The sequence below is a fragment of the Alnus glutinosa genome, chromosome 14, assembly GCF_958979055.1.
Source record: "Alnus glutinosa chromosome 14, dhAlnGlut1.1, whole genome shotgun sequence".
Lineage (NCBI taxonomy): Eukaryota > Viridiplantae > Streptophyta > Magnoliopsida > Fagales > Betulaceae > Alnus > Alnus glutinosa.
The window spans coordinates 22854304-22871590 of NC_084899.1; the positions used below are offsets into that span (position 1 = coordinate 22854304).

A 17287-nucleotide genomic window follows, 5' to 3' on the forward strand; every position below is an offset into this window, starting at 1 on the left:
AGTTTTACATGAGATTTATTTAATAAACATGCATGATATGTTATGTGTCTAATAAAAAGTAAACAATATGTCTAGGATCAGCACAATATCTTTTATATGTCCCAAAGAATATTTTAGACCTTGAATTTCGAAATCATACAAATCAAATGCAATAAAGTTATAAAAGAAGTGAATCAATCTGTTTGCATGTGGGCTCACACACTTTAATACAAAAGCAAAGATTAACAAATTAATTAATGATAATTAACACATTTATAAGAGGATTTGTATCATAGAAAACCAATAAATACAAGATAGAAGTGAATTTGAGTACATGTATTTGTGGGTACAGGCAGAAGTGAAATTTTTGAGGAAGTTCTCTCACCCCAACTTGGTTAAGCTCTTGGGCTACTGTTGGGAAGATAAAGAATACCTTCTTGTATGCGAATGGGTAATACTGGGGAGAAGGAAAATTTCCGGATTTCATTCGGAAATTTGGCTGTACAGTGGCATTCTTGTAATTTTTTAAAATTACAAGAATGCCACTGTACAGCCAAATTTCCGGATGAAATCCGGAATTTTTCCTTCTCCATAGCACTGCTCAACATGCATAAGGGAAGCTTGGATAACCACCTTTTTAGAAGTAAGAAGCATATCTACAACTTCACTTTTTATCTTTGTTTTTGGAAAATGACATCTCCTATACACTATATATGCTGAATTATCGGAATGATTGACTCTAGAACCCCTTTCAATTAAGGCTTAAAATAGCTATAGGAGTAGCTCGATGCCTCTCTTTCTTACACACATTAGAAAAGTCTGTGATCTACTGTGATTTCAAACCGGCCAATATATTGGTAGATCTCAACGGTTTTAAAATCCATTTTATACAATTATACATTTTATACAATTAAAATATGAAACAAAAACTATATATATTCATAAACAATTAAATATAAAAACAATTATATAAAAAAAAGCAATCTAAATATAAAAGAAAAATAAATTGAAAAGAATAATTCAAATATAAAAGCTTAAATCTTAATCAATATGAAAGTTTATTACGTATCTGAAACTGAAAGGCTAAATTTTGTTTAGAAATTAATTTGAACGGTTGAACTTTGAATGAGAAAAGTCTAGAAAGACAGAAAATAACACTGGCGTCAAGTTTACAGAAAAAAAAAAAAAAAAAAAAAAAATTAGCTTTAAATAACAATAAAGTGTTTTTTTTTCCAAGTCAAAAGATGTCCAGATCTTATCCGTCGTTTTTTTAAAAAAAAAATGGATTTTCAAAAATTGCTGACCTCTTCTAAAGCCTTACGCTTACGCTTGTTGTAGCTATAGTCTAAGAGTTGTAGACTTACCTTTCAAAAAAAAAAAAAAATTGTAGACTTACCAAAAATCAACTGTAGTTGTAGTGTAAGAGTTGTAAAGTTACTTATGACTTGTAGGCTTGTTGTAGCTGTAGTCTAAGAGTTGTAGACTAACCTTTCAAAAAAAAAAAGAGTTGTAGACTTACCGAAAATCAATTGTAGTTGTAGTCGAAGAGTTGTAGAGTTACTTATGACTTGTTGTAGCTGTAATCTAAGAGTTGTAAACTTACATTTCAAAAAAAAAAAAAAGAGTTGTAGACTTACGAAAATCAGTTGTAGGCGTAATTGTAGTCTAAGAGTTGTAAAGTCACTTATGACTCTTGACTATTGACTCTTTTTAGACTTAAACGTGCAACATTTTGGAGAGATTAAAAAGGTTGTCTCTTGTCTTCAACCTTCGTTCTCCGCTTCTTCAACCTCTGTATTTTTTTTTTTTTTTTTTACCTATTTACAAACAAACTGTAACAGGTCAGTTGCGAACAGTATACATGTGGCTGCAGGCAAGTGAAGAAAGTTACAAGCTTGAGTTGGATGGAGCTTGAGTGTGAAGATACAGGTCTATTAGTAGTTAGAGGCAGCTGAGAATTAGTTAGTAGTTGTGTTAGTTGAAGTTTTGTTAGTTGCTTTCTTGTGTTGTATAAATAGGAGAGTAAGGGATGATTTTATTATGATTGTATTCTGTTATGTAAGAACTTGGAGGTTCTTGGCACCTCGAATGCCAAGTAGGAGAGTAGCCTTCTCGAACAGGCCATTTCTTCAATAAAAATCCATTCTTTCCTGCTCAATCTTTCTTCTTTCTTTCCATTTTCTTTCCTAAATTCATAACAGAACATTGGTTCTGTTGAATATGAAGGGGCGTCTGTTAGATATAATCAACATATTATTCTTTAGGCTAACATGCGCAGCGGAAAAAAAACAAAATAGGTTTAGGCTTACCTCTAACCATATTTGCTCAAGCGTTTCCACGATCCATCTGAAGAATAAGAAAAGATTATCTGAGGGATCTTCTAACCTATGCCTATGACTGTATTGCCGTACTGATGGTGTACACAGGCTGTTTATTTTTAGGCTAGGTCAGGGACCCTCAAATATGGTAAGTACCGTATTGTTCCTCCCATCAAGGAAACAATATTATTAATTGATTTTAAATCAATTAATTGATTCCATTACGGTAATCTAAATTAATTAAATTACCTAACCGTAATACCGTATATACTATTCATTTATTAAATTATTAATAAATGCTTCCTTATGTGGCATATAGGCCATATATGGAGATAAAATCTTACATTCTCCCACTTGGCCTTTATGACACATAACCTTATGGTATTAAGTTCTTTAGTTTGGCCAATCACTTATGGAATCCTCCCACTCAGATAATAAATGTTTCACACGAATCATGGCGGTAAAACCATTATAAAATTAGGTCGTCCCTTCCATGTATCACGATGTAAAACACTCCTTACATGAGTACCTTATGGATAATCAAGCTTTATGAATGAACTTCCTATAAGTCATTCGGGTCCAACTTTATTTATCCTCATGGATAAAATAACAAAAATGTGCACAAAAAATCTTTATTACAATAACTTTATGTCTATAGACCAAAAAGAGACAAACCAAGCAAAAAATGAATTAATGAGTCTCATATATTCCGCATGACTTTATTCTTTATTTACCGGTAAACTTTAAGTCATGGGATCCGCAATCATTAATTCAATACTTATATGCTCAATAGACCCTTTATGTCTCTTAATGTTATCTCTCGTGCTGAGATACTTGATGTCGATTTACTTCTGCTTCTACTCTTTATTCTTATAAAAGAAGATTATAGTAGAATTACCGCAGAGTATCTTTATGGTCTAACTGTAAAATCGACAAGATTGAGACTTTCAACAAATGTCTCAACCATCATGCCTGTGTACTAAATTCATAGCACGCTAGACTTTTAGCTTTCTTGGTAGACGTAGCAACTATAGTCTGCATACTGCATCTCTAGGATATATCCTTCAATAAAAAGATATATACCCTAAAGTAGACTTTCTACTATCTACACAATTAGCAAAACTCAAATCTAAACAACTAACCACCTTCAAATGGAAAGTGTATCCTTAGGTTAAGTTGTACTTCTTGGTTCCTTGCATATACCACAAGACTTTATTTGCAGCACTTTATTGACTCAATATACTTATTGTCAGTCATATGGTTATGTATAATGCAGACACTTAAAACTTTTCATCTGCCCTTATTCCAATACCTTTTGGGACATTAATCTTTAATTAGTCCCTCTTAATTGCTACTGAAGGTGCAAATCCTTCATTCTAAATTTTCCCAAAACTATTTCAATGTAGGCCTTCCGAGACAATGTTAATATTCTTTATGTCTCTGTGAATCTCTATGTCAAAAGACATAAGAGGTTTCACCCAAATCCTTCATTTCAAGGTTTTGTGAACTTTATGTAGCAAACCTAAATCACCACTTGCAAATATAGGACTAGAAAGATTACTATACTCCCACTAACCTTAAGGTATATATACTAATCAAGGTTTTCAATTACCTTGTAAAAAGTATATCACCGATGAGAGATCTATCATAGCCCATAAATAGAATTCTTTAATTTGCAAGCTTTCTGACTGTTATTTATAAAACCTTTTGATTGTTTCATGTAAGCCTCGTCTTTAAGATCCCTATTCAGAAAAGTCGTTTTTGCATCCACTTGATGTAGCTCTAGATAAAAAATGAGCTACTAATGCTATGATCATCTTGATGAACCATCCTTAGACACTGGAGAGAATGTTTCACGATAATCAATGCCTTCCTTATGAGTAAAACCATTGGCTACGAGTCTAGCTAGACTGTTGAGCAATGGATTTAACTCTTACTTCATGGCACTGAATCTCAATGTGGAGTTTTCTCCACTCATAGCATGTGAAAACAACTTGGATCATCTTTATGTCCAATGTCAACATCAGACTCTGGGAGATATGATCACTAAGACTTGTTGATCTCCTTATTCTATAGGATTTTCTTAATTCTACTTCCTCTGCATTCTTGCAATGGGAGAATAGACTTTTGAACCTGTTCTGTATGAGTTGGTTGTTCCATAACTGATTGTGGCTCAGGATAATCAATCTGATTTTCCCTGAATACAATCAATCATCCTCTATTAGGAGGAGATTTGGCCAACTCTAGTGCTTCCTCAAATTCCAATTTATGTGAATGAGCACTCCCACTAGGTTCTGCATCCTCTAGAAATTTTATAATCAACAACCCTAGGATTATATGAAGGATAATAAAACATTAAAACCCTTTAAAGTTTACTAGATAGCTTATAAAAGATCCACTGGTTGTCCTTGAATCTAATTTTCTAAGGCGAGGATTATAAATCCTCTCTTTAGCAAGGTAACCCTATATGTGTAAATAATGTAAACTGAGCTTCCATCCATTTCATGCTTTAAAAGGTGTCATAAGGACAACCTTAGATGAAACCTCGTTTAACATATACACAACGGTCTTCAAAGCTTTACTCTAAAAGGGTAATAACAGATTAGTATTACTAATCATTTCCTTTTGTGTGTACCTACCTTAATACTCTATGCCTACATTAGATCTTCTGATCTTCATATTGTTTCTCTTCTTCTTCCTTATAGGTATTGGAAGCATTCAATACCTCAGCTTTAATATTTGGAAGATAGAGATACATAAACTTTATATGGTCATCACTAAAAGAGATAAAAAAATATCTCTGACCATTTAGGCAGTGAGTATAAAAGGTCAACACCTTTCAATGTACATGATCTCAAGAATCTCAAAATACTCTCTTTGGCACCTCTAGTGGTCTTGTTGGTATGCTTTCCCTTATGCAGCCCACACAAGAACCAAAGTCAGTAAATTACCGACTTTTATTTTCTGTATAGAGATATATTTCAATCTCCAAAGCCATAACAAGAGCATTTTTAAATTCTCAAAGACTCTACTTTACGTCAACATCACTATGCAGAAATAAACAAATAATTTTGTTTCAAAAATTGGGACGTAGGTCAATTTTAAATAGACTTTAAATAAACCCCAACCAATTTTCCACCAAAAATAAGAAAAATTTCAAGTTTAAAATAAAATTGAAATTTTTTAATAAGCCAAACTAGAAAATAGATTTCAAAAAGATTATGGAATATAAATCATTTTTGAGGTCAAAATTATAACTGAATTTTAAAATTAACCTATAGATCCCAACAAGCTCAAATTATAAACACGTGTTATCCATTTAAAAAGGACTCTGCATTTGTGTTGACAATGTGGATTGTTAAACCATAATCAATCCACAATATATTTGATTGAGTCACTAAAAGAGATTCACGACATACTAGATATGGAGATTATCTTTATTTTAAGTCATTTCTTATACTTCATGCAATCTTTCTTTATATGCCCTTAATTTTTCTTATTTCATGAGAAATATGTATCTTGATTGCCATAATACTTTATTGGCACTTTATTCTCATGCTTTAAGTGTTGGACATGATTGCATTTATTGGTCATTCTCTTGACATGAGTAATCATGTGAACACTTTATAAATTCTCTCATATCCTTGAACACACATGGTTAGAAGTTTATTTACTAACCATTTATCCTTACGTGTGTTACAAGATAAAATTCTACACTTAGAAGAGAGAATTCAAAAATTGAAATAGACTAATAATGACTTAAAAATCTCAATCTTTAGGGACTTAAGCTAAACTACAATATCCTTCATTCCCACAATGGAATTAGAAACACTCAAATGAAAAAGTATATTAATCTTTTTCCAGTCAGAAAAATATCACCATAAAGTATTGAAATATAAAACTACCAAAGTAGAGTATTGTGAACAGCTGCAATAACCAAGAAAATAAACACTTTAATGCTATGATGTAACTTTATTTTAAATTGGCCAATGCCAATTTAAACAGTAAATTTCAACCTACCTGTGGGCAAAGGTTGCATCACGCATGAAATTTACTCTTTATTAACAAGACTAAAGCAAATTTAAATATTAATAAATAAAATTCTTCGTACCTTTGGGCAACCGAAAGAAATTTTACTTTTAATACTAAATTTGTTATCTCATTCTAATTAAGCCATAAAAATAAAAACTTCCCTTTGGGGATAAGTAATTAAATTTATGAATTAACTACAAGACGATGTTAATTTTTTTTTTTTTTTTTTATATGAAGTTCATGTGTATGATCCTTATGCAATTATTACAAAATTAGGATGCTTTGGCTCTCCCAAAATCATAATAATCACGCTGTAATTCATGAACATCTAATAAATCTTTATGAGGTTCATGCGTGTAATCCTGATGTAATTATCATACAAAAATTGGATGCTTTGGCTCTCCCATAATTATTATGATAATTACGTGTGTGTAATCTTGATGCAATTATTATTCAAAAATTGGGATGCTTTGGCTCTCCCAAAATCATAATAATAATTGCGACTTCATTAACATCTAACAACTTTATAGATGCCCTCTCAATAGCCCCAGGAATATAACAAACCAATACCTAAATGGGGTAAACAGCATTTTCCAAGGTGCAAGCAGATGAGCTCCCAGGAAAGTGAGGGGGGTCACACCGGACACACTTAAATCCCAAGGCTTTCCTTGCCAGAACTTTCCCCGACATTGCATTCTTAGATATTACTGTAAACACACCAGTATATATGGTATTGTTGATTATTCTTAGGTCTAGGCATCAAACAATTTAAATATAACAATATAAATTTAACAACTAAAATATATTCCTCAATATATGTATTAAAGAACCAATAATCTTAAAATACAACACTGTAAATAATAAGTGGAATAAAACTGCAATATGAGGACATAATAAAAATATGGCTCAATGGTTTAGTAGGTGGCCAAGGCCCTTTACACTTGGTGAACCCAGGTTCTAAACACCATAAGGCCTTAATGCCCTTTTAAAAAGAACTTGATGGGTTACTGAAAAGAGTTGCTGTATTGGGCTGACCCAATTGGGTTAACCCACTTGATTGGGTTGGGTATCTGTATTGGGCTGACCAAAATAAATCAGCCCACTTTATGGGCCCTCTTTTTTTTTTTTTTTTTTTTTATAACTGAATAGGGCCTCTTGGGCTGACCCAATGGGATCAACATTCGGGTCAGCCCATTTCAATGGGCAAAACCGAATGGGTCGGGTTACTTCTGGACCGGACTGGACCAAAACGGGTCAGTCCACCTTCCTTTTTTTTTTTTTTTTGACAAGATTCAAAACCAGATCGGGCATGGGTTAAACCACCCACACCCGGAACCTAACCAGCAATTTGACCCGAACATTGCCCAACCCTGACCCGAAATTCTTTTGAACCCAAACCCGGAACCCGTTTACCCTTAACTTTTGAAACCCTAACCCCAAACCCGCGCCGCCGCCGCCACCCTATTCCTTATGCCAGCCGTCGCTTGCCACCTCATGCGGCGGCCACCAGATGCCGCCTCCCAGCAGGCTGCGGCAACCCATGGGTTGCCGTTCACCCAGACGGGCTGCAGCTGCTATCGCGGCGACAGGGAGAGGCCGCATGCCTCCGCCGCCTCTTCCTCCTTCTGCCGCCCCTTATGCGGCGGCCACTGGTAGACGACGGCGAAGATGCCGGCCACGAAGAGCCGGCGCCTATGGAAAAGCCCACAGGCTGCCCGTATAGGGCTGCCCAGGTTGTCCTCCACAGGCGGCCAACATGGGCCGCCGCTTGCTTCATGCGGCAGCAGTGCAAGGCCACCGCCCAGCGGCCCCAGACGCAGTCGACCAATGGGAAAACAAGGAGCCGACACCCACTGCTTCCTTTATGCGGCTGATTTCCGTGCTTTCTGCCGCCTTATGAAGCAGCCATCGACAACCCCGCTGGGTTGCCGTTTGTCCAGGAACCAGGCGGCCCGTATGGGCCGCTGGTTCTGGTGTGGTCCAGCAGCCTCTCCCATGAGGTAATACACCGACCACAAAGAGGTCAGGCGCTTGCGGCAAAAACCCAGCGCTGAGGAGCTGAGAATCGGCAGGTGGTGTTCGTTCATGGTGTTCGTTCATGGGTTTCAAGGGCAAAATAGTAAACAACGAATTGAAAAATGCCCATATCAAAATTCATGGCTTTCACATTAAATAGAATAATGATAATCAAAATACCCATATCAAAAACTTTCATGCTGTTTAATCTGAACAGTAAACACAATAAAATTATGTTCACAAAAATTTATTGAGTTCAATGATTATAACGCATAGTAAAACTTAACGCTAAGCAAAATAGCATAGAGGTGGCTCTGATACCACATGTTAGATATAATCAACATATTATTCTTTAGGCTAACATGCGCAGCGAAAAAAAAACAAAATAGGTTTAGGCTTACCTCTAACCATATTTGCTCAAGCGTTTCCACGATCCATCTGAAGAATAAGAAAAGATTATCTGAGGGATCTTCTAACCTATGCCTATGACTGTATTGCCGTACTGATGGTGTACACAGGCTGTTTATTTTTAGGCTAGGTCAGGGACCCTCAAATATGGTAAGTACCGTATTGTTCCTCCCATCAAGGAAACAATATTATTAATTGATTTTAAATCAATTAATTGATTCCATTACGGTAATCTAAATTAATTAAATTACCTAACCGTAATACCGTATATACTATTCATTTATTAAATTATTAATAAATGCTTCCTTATGTGGCATATAGGCCATATATGGAGATAAAATCTTACAGCGTCCACATGGGCACGCCCCTCAGGATGTTACACAAACGTTTGAGAAACCCATGGCAAGGGTGGGCAAGTTTGCCCATAAGCTCATTGATGAAATGCTAAGGGGGGGCATTCTAAGGGACAGAAACATAATTTTTTTTTTTTCTTTCAAAACTAAGGATTTTTTTAGGAGGTGAGGGAGGGCAATCGACCCCTCTCGACCGCCCTCCCTCCGCCCCTGGATACAGTACTTGGCAAGTGAGGGTTTGGAAGGGTTTTCAAGGGTTGGGTGGACGAGACCACATATGCACCGTCCAAGGTCGGCGTCGGAATAGTTGTTGTTGTGAAGAAATCGAACCCTGATAGCCCCCTAGGGTTGAAAGAATGGGTGGTATGTATATGTTTGTTCATATTCAACGTCAACATTGTATGAAATTGTCTTGTTCCAATCTACCCCGGCCAATTCAAAGGAAACGGCTTTTTGGGCACCTACGTAGGAATTTAGTATTTTTATTTTTTGGTTTTTTGTTGCTTGGTTCCAAATAGTCATTTAAACTTATAATTGGAAGGCCCATGCACTAAGGACATGTTTTATTGTTGATCCAAATGAGCATGATCACATTGAATATTAACAGTACAAAATTAGCTAGCTAGGTTTGTAGCTAAATTTATAAATTAGTCTAATAAATTAATATGTGTGTTCTCAAAGTATGTGAGAAACATGTACTGTTTAAAAATATGTAAGAAACACATGCTAATGAACATATGTTACTAAGCATGTGAAAAACACAAACTGTATATTAAAAAAAAAAAAAAAAAGTGATCAGATACACATACTAATAAACATCTCACTTTATTTAACTGGTTTGTAAAAATTAGCAACAAACTGCTTTGTAGCTAATTTCTGTCCATATTACATAGGCTTGGGTTAGATTTTCGTTTAATGCAAAAGTAACTAGAAATTTGTGGTTTTAAGATTTTTGAGATTTGCTTTTGCTGGCATTGATGAGATACTATTATAGTAACTAGAAATTTGTGGCTTAGAGTAATGATAAATATACTATATTTCGGTCTCATTTCTATTACAATGAGCTGGAATGCCAGTATCATCGACTCTTGATTTTTTATTTTTTATTTACCAATGCCTGATAAGCAATGTCACATTAGTTCAATAAGATAAAAATGAGATGAGAGTGTAGTATTTAATATTACTCTTCTAGTTTTACATGAGATTTATTTAATAAACATGCATGATATGTTATGTGTCTAATAAAAGAGAAATGATTCTTTACCACCTAAATATACAACTTTTCACCACCTTGTCTATGTGGCAGGGTGGTCCCCCACTTTATTTTATTTCTTAAAAATAAAAAAACTCTAAAGTTAGTAGGGGACCACCTTGCCACATAGACAAGGTGGTGAAAAGTTGTATATTTAGGTGGTAGTGAATCATTACTCCTCATAAAAAGTAAACAATATGTCTAGGATCAGCACAATATCTTTTATATGTCCCAAAGAATATTTTAGACCTTGAATTTCGAAATCATACAAATCAAATGCAATAAAGTTATAAAAGAAGTGAATCAATCTGTTTGCATGTGGGCTCACACACTTTAATACAAAAGCAAAGATTAACAAATTAATTAATGATAATTAACACATTTATGAGAGGATTTGTATCATAGAAAACCAATAAATACAAGATAGAAGTGAATTTGAGTACATGTATTTGTGGGTAAAGGCAGAAGTGAAATTTTTGAGGAAGTTCTCTCGCCCCAACTTGGTTAAGCTCTTGGGCTACTGTTGGGAAGATAAAGAATACCTTCTTGTATGCGAATACATGCATAAGGGAAGCTTGGATAACCACCTTTTTAGAAGTAAGAAGCATATCTACAACTTCACTTTTTATCTTTGTTTTTGGAAAATGACATCTCCTATACACTATATATGTTGAATTATCAGAATGATTGACTCTAGAACCACTTTCAATTAAGGCTTAAAATAGCTATAGGAGTAGCTCGATGCCTCTCTTTCTTACACACATCAGAAAAGTCTGTGATCTACTGTGATTTCAAACCGGCCAATATATTGGTAGATCTCTTCAAAAAAAATAATATATATATATATATATATATATTGTTAGATGGGGTAAAATTCTTTGTGACTTAGGGTCCGTTTAGGTTTGCGATTTCAAAAAGTGCGATTTAAAAATAACGATTTTAAAATTTGTGATTTAAAAAAAGTGATTTTTAAAAACGCAGTTAAGCGTTTAGCAAAATCACAGTTTAGCCTTTAAAATCGCAAATTAGCCTTTTAAAATACTGTGTTTTCAAAAGAGCACCTCATTGCCTGCGATTTGAATAAGCATTTTTCCGTATTTTCAAATCGCAATTTTTTAAAAATGCAGTTTCCAAACGGTTCATTTTCTGCGATTTGATTTAAAATCGCATTTTTTCTCTACGAAATCGCAATCTCAAACGCACCCTTAAAGCACCAGAACATCTTAATTAGGATTCAAATTTTCAATAATTTGTTATAATTTGTTACTCGAATTGCTAGCAATTTGGACAACAAATGTGAAAGTCCTTATAAGGCTCACCTACTTTAACAACAGGCGAACTGCCCAAGACTTATTCAGGCAAGTGGGCCCATAAAAATTCTCTTACATTTAATGTCTGAATGACTAGCGATTCAAACAGTAAAATTGTAGAAAATCTCTTCCGTACTTTTAATTAATCTTGGCCTCTTTTGGTTTGCAGAATAACTATTTTATTAGGAAAATGAATAGTTATTCCTAGAAATAGAAGGTGGCAGAATGAAATGGTTATTCCTACTCTTTAGTTTGGTAAGAACTCATATATTTTAATTGGAATCTAATCAAAATTACTAAAAAAAACTGTACATTTTTAAAAAGAAAAATTAAAATCAAATCAAATTATTAAAAAAAGAAAAAAGAAAAAAAAAGAAAAAGAAAAAGGAAACCCATGGGTGGTCGGCCGCCCACCAAGAGCCGGGGGTGGTCGCAGCCATCCTTGAAGCAAATCGGGGGTGGCCTGCCACCCTCGAGGGACTTTAGTGGCCACCCTCGAAGCCAAATCGAGGAGGCCTGTGCCACCCCCCAAAAGCGCCAGGGGTGGTCGCACCACCCCCGGAATGCCTCGGGGGTCCACCACGAGGTGTTCCGAGGGTGGTGCGACCACTGCCGACTCCATATATGGGCTGGCCGACCACCCCAATGGGTGGCCGGCCAGCCAGTGAAGGGTTTGGCTTCTTTTTTTTCTTTTTTGTTTTAAAAAATAAAATAAAATAAATGGTTTTTTCTGAAAAATATTGCCTTTACCCTAAGGAATTTGTATTCCTCTTCGTAAAGAAATATGTATTCCAATGAGAATAACTATTCTAAGGAATATATCCCTATCAAACAAAAAAATGACTATTGCATAGGAATAACCATTCCATTCTAGGGATCTATTTCGCGAAACAAACAGGGCCTTAGGGTTTTAACACCATCACATGCTAATTAATATTGCTTTGCTTATTTCTTAAATTTATATTTTCAAGACTATAATGTAAAGCTTTTTGATTTTGGACTGTCAAAGTTGGGCCCCATAAATGGACACTCATACGTAACAACTATTGTAATGGGCACCATGGCTATGCGGCTCCCGAATACGTCGAAACAAGTAAATATCATATTTCAACTAAAAACAAAAACATAAACAAAAATTAACCTTCATTAGTTAATTTAAGGAATCAAATTAGATATGTATTTTTGGTAACCCTTGATCAATTGGATCGGACCAGGATTTTCATTTTATTTGAAACATAAATGATTCATTTTATGGTTCAATTAAATTTCATGAATTTAATGATATATATGTTCCCACAATACTTTGATTGACAGGTCATTTGTATGTAAGAAGTGATGTCTACAGTTTTGGAATCATATATTGTTGGAAATGTTAATGGGCTTACGAGCCCACGACCCCAGTAGGCCCAGTGATAGTCAGAATCTGGTCCTCTACGCCAAACCATCTCTGTCTCACAAAAATAAACTCAAGCAAATAATGGACTCAAGACCAGGTGAACTTTACCCTTTAGAAGGTGCGTGCCAAGTAGCCCAGCTAATACTCAAGATGTCTGGAATCCGACCCAAAAACTGTCCTTCCTGGTTGCGAATGGAAACGCGTATAGTCGGTTAATAGATTACTATAAAAGAGTCCCATTCATTCCTAACGGCTAGGATTTTGGTTCTCTGCGTGTCTCGTTTCTCTGTTTCTCTCTCAAACTCAAAGTTCTCAATCACAATCACTCTAAGCTTTCAGATTCTGATCATCGATTTCTTAGACGAAGGCGAGATAAAAGGATGTTGACGAAGGTGAGATTTCTTAATGATGAAAAAAGAATTTGTGGTTTTTTTCTTTTTCTGATTTCTCGGGTTTTCTCGGCAGCCAAACAGGGCTTAAGATTATAGTTCTTTTGTTTTTCAAGCATGGGTTACGCCGTACGGCGTCTTTTTGTGTTTTCTTTAAACCCTATGTTTGTTTGCGATAGAATGCAAGAAAAGAAAGAAAAAGATTCAAGATTTTGAATCTTTTTCTCCCCTTTGTTTCTTGTTTCTGTTTCTTTGTTTTGGTTTATAAAGAGGGGTAAATATATATACGCCCAGTGTGTTCTAGACTCGAAATATTGGGTTTTCACGGCGGCCAAACAGGACCTTAGTTGATAATCTTTTTCTTTTCATACTTTGTTGACGGAGTCGTCTAGTTTTTTTCCTTAACCCTTGTTTGGTTGCTGAAAATTGCAAGAAACGAAAGAAAAAGGCATCAAAATCAAAATATTTTCGTTCCTTTATTTCTTTTTTGGTTTCTGAAAAGGGTCAATACTTAGATTAATTAAGTTTGCAAGGTTTTCTCGGCAGCCAAACAGGTTTTAGTTGATGATTGTTTTCTTTTCATACTTTGATTAATATGTTGTCTGGATTCGAAATCTTGTTTTCTATCTACTGCATCAAAACCATATAATTTGATTGAAATACTTCTTTGAAAAAACATTGCCAGAAGAAGTATGAAAAACTATATATCATGGGAGAATGAGGAACCTATCAGAATTCTGTAGGATGTGGGATTGGGCAAATTAGTTCTGTGTATCTTGGTTTATGTGTTCCATAGAGCCTTATATTGAAAATGTCTTTTTTGTTTTAGCTGCTGGAGAACTGAAACTAAAACTGAATTCTGAAATTTGTTGCAGAGAACTGCAAGTTTTAAGCCTGTGCAATCTACTGTCTCTTTGATGAAGAGTGCCTCCAAAAATCCTTTCAACAACCCGGTTTCACTAGTCCGGTTAGCTATCAAATTCTGTACCTGTTTGAATTTCACTGCTTCCCAATTGTTTTTATTTGATTAAAAAAGCTATTTCTTTCTTTTATTTTTTTATTTGTTTCTGGTTTTTGACATAAATTGTGATGGGGTTTGTGTGTAGGGATGAGCCTGAGAAAGTGTCGAGCTTTAAGGCCAAAAAGAAAGTTACATTCGACCCCAATGTCAAAATCTATGAATATGTTTCCTGCGATGAAGCTTCGGATTTTTATCTGGAGAGTGTAGGCAGTGGGAAGAAGGGGGAGGAGGGAAATATAGCAAAATCAAGCCAATCTAAGTCTTTTTCAGAAGATAGTTACCAGAATTGCAGGGACAGTGATGATGAGTATGATGAACTATACCATGAGGATAGTGATCTTGATGATATTGATGATCCCAATGACCAAGATGACATTGGTGGACTAATGGATGATGGCTTGTATGAGGATGATGATGATGGAATTGTGGAATTGAGGAGAATGATTTCTGCAGCTCATGTGTTCACTGAGGAGTTTGATAGTCCTATGCCAATATGTGGTTTGCATGCCCACGAAGTGAAGTCTATCGGATCTGCAAGAGGTAGGCGTAGTTATGTTCATGCCGTGCTGAACCCAGTAGAAAATCTTAGTCAGTGGAGAGCTATTAAAGCTAAAGGGGCACCTCCTCCATTGAGACCTGGTAAAGAGAATTTTGTTTCAAATCAAGAACCCCAGGTTCCCTTCAGTTCAGAGCCCAGTGTAAAGGAATATTCATTCAGTTTCAAGTCGAAAGGTGATCAAGTGAAGAAGTCAAATCATAAAACACCAAAGAGTTCTTCAACTCGAAGCCCTGATAAGATGTCTACCATAGGCACTGCTGGGACCTACTGGAAGCACACTATCCCTTCCTTTGTAGGAAGAGATAAAACATATGGTTCTATGGTTGTGCAGGATAAGAGAATGAATCAGTTGGAAAAAGTGAAGCCAACCGTGTCTAACCCATATGCTCGAGATAGGAGTACTTCTCATAATCCTCTCTTGATGCCAGTTCAAAATCTTGCTCAGTGGAAAGCTCTTAAAGCTAAAGGGCATCGGAATTGAGGCCTCAAAAAGAGAATTTTGAGTCAAATCATGAATCCCGGGCCCCCTTTAATTCAAGCCAAGTTTCAAGGAAATATCAGTCAGTGTCAAGTCCAAACTGATCAAGCCAAGAAAGTTAAACCAAGAAACAGCAAGGAAGTATACTAGTAGAAGCGCTGTTGATAGTGTTGTTTTGTAGCAACTATAAAGTAAGGTCAATTTAGTTTTGTATGACAGTTGCTGGCTGTTGTAATTTCTTGACTTTGTTATACAATTCAATTCATTTCTTGTGAAGGCCAATTTTAGTTTTGTACACGGTGCTGGCTGCCGTAATTTCTTGGCATTTTTATACAATTCAATTTTCATTCTTTGTGAAGGTTAATTAAGTTTTATACATGGTTGTGCTGCATTTCATTGCTCTTGTGAGATTGATTTGCTTTATAGTCGGATTCGAGCCATAGAAATTATTTGCCTATTTGGGAGCAGGACAGGTAGGTGTTATATTTATATATGTGGTAGATTAACTAAGTAACTAAGGTTAGCATGAGATATTTATCTATTATAAAAAAAAAAAAGATTAGCATGAGATATTTATGTGTTTACTTTCCTTGTATTCATCCAGTGACTGCTTACTTATCTGTATGTTATCTATATTGCGTTGACTGAAATGATTGAGCTTTGATGCAAACTTGGAATTTTTTAAATTATAATCCTAGAATTAACCAGATTCTAAATTTGTAAGCCTTTCTGGTTGCTTATATTCGAAGGAAAAACTCCAATTGGCAATATTCACAAGTCCAGTGGGCAAAAATCTTTCTGGACAGAGTAAATTGCCTGTCACATTCATGCTTAACTCTAATGATCAGGATATTCTTTTCCGGACTCTGTTAGATTGATCACATCTTTTTTTCTTAAATACAGAGGAATCATGAGGAAAGATCAATGGTAGATGAAAGAAATAATGACTTCTTTTTTTTTTCTTTCTATATTTTCTTCTTCTTCTTCTTCTTCTTTTTTAACAATTCTGGATCACCCCACCCACAAGGTCCGTCACTGTTTGTAAATTACTAGAAGAATGACAAAATAAAAACATTTAAAATTTGTCTCTTGGCTCTTCAGACCAAGCCATATTTATTGTTATGGAAAAGAAAAAGTAATGTGAGCCTTGTCATGCCCGAACCCTGTGGCACTACGAGGCGTTGGCAGCTAGTCGGGTTGTTTGGGAATGTAGCATCAATCGGGCGGTGAATTCCGTCCAAGGCTAAATATGGACGAGAAAATGATAGCCAACAAGCATCATGAGAGATGAAAATAACTTTGAAAAGAGAGTCAAAGAGTGCTTGAAAATTGTCGGGAGGAAAGCAGATGGGGCCCGACGATGCACCCCGGTTGGATGTGGAACAGTGACAAGCCGGTCTGCTGATCGACTCGGGGCGTGAACCGATGCAGATTGCAGCGACGACCCAAGCCTAGGCTGTAGTCATGCCCGTGGAGACATCGTTGCCGAGATCATGGTGGGCAGCATGCGCCATATCGACGTGCTTCGACATCTGCGTGCTCCTAACGTCGGCCTATGGGCTTCCCATTTGGCCCGTCTTGAAACACGGACCAAGGAGTTCTTCAACCTAATTTTTCTATAATTTTTCTCTTAAAATAAAGTATCAATAGCAAAAAATAAGAATTCTCGTAAAAAAAAATAATAATAATAATATTTGATGAATATGTCATAAAAATAGTTTATCATTTTTCTTTGATCTATATCGATTCAGAATTTAAAAATTCTCTTATTTTGTC

General features: G+C 35.6%; 1 protein-coding gene and 1 pseudogene across 1 annotated transcript; both read left to right on the forward strand.

Annotated features, from left to right (window-relative positions):
- Nucleotides 1-7839: 7839 nt before the first annotated feature.
- Nucleotides 7840-13280, forward strand: LOC133856829 (probable serine/threonine-protein kinase PIX13; annotated as a pseudogene).
- Nucleotides 13281-13297: 17 nt separating this feature from the next.
- On the forward strand, nucleotides 13298-15887 carry LOC133857541 (uncharacterized). The gene is made up of 3 exons (XM_062292806.1): nucleotides 13298-13456; nucleotides 14329-14420; nucleotides 14560-15887. Exons 1-3 carry the CDS (start codon nucleotides 13445-13447, stop codon nucleotides 15512-15514), a joined length of 1059 nt encoding a protein of 352 aa, XP_062148790.1. The 5' UTR covers nucleotides 13298-13444; the 3' UTR covers nucleotides 15515-15887.
- Nucleotides 15888-17287: the final 1400 nt, after the last annotated feature.

Excerpts from the sequence above, each read along its gene's own strand:
- LOC133857541 (XM_062292806.1), top strand. Across the intron at positions 14,421-14,559 it reads AACCCGGTTTCACTAGTCCG|GGATGAGCCTGAGAAAGTGT; the intron begins GTTAGCTATCAA and ends GTTTGTGTGTAG.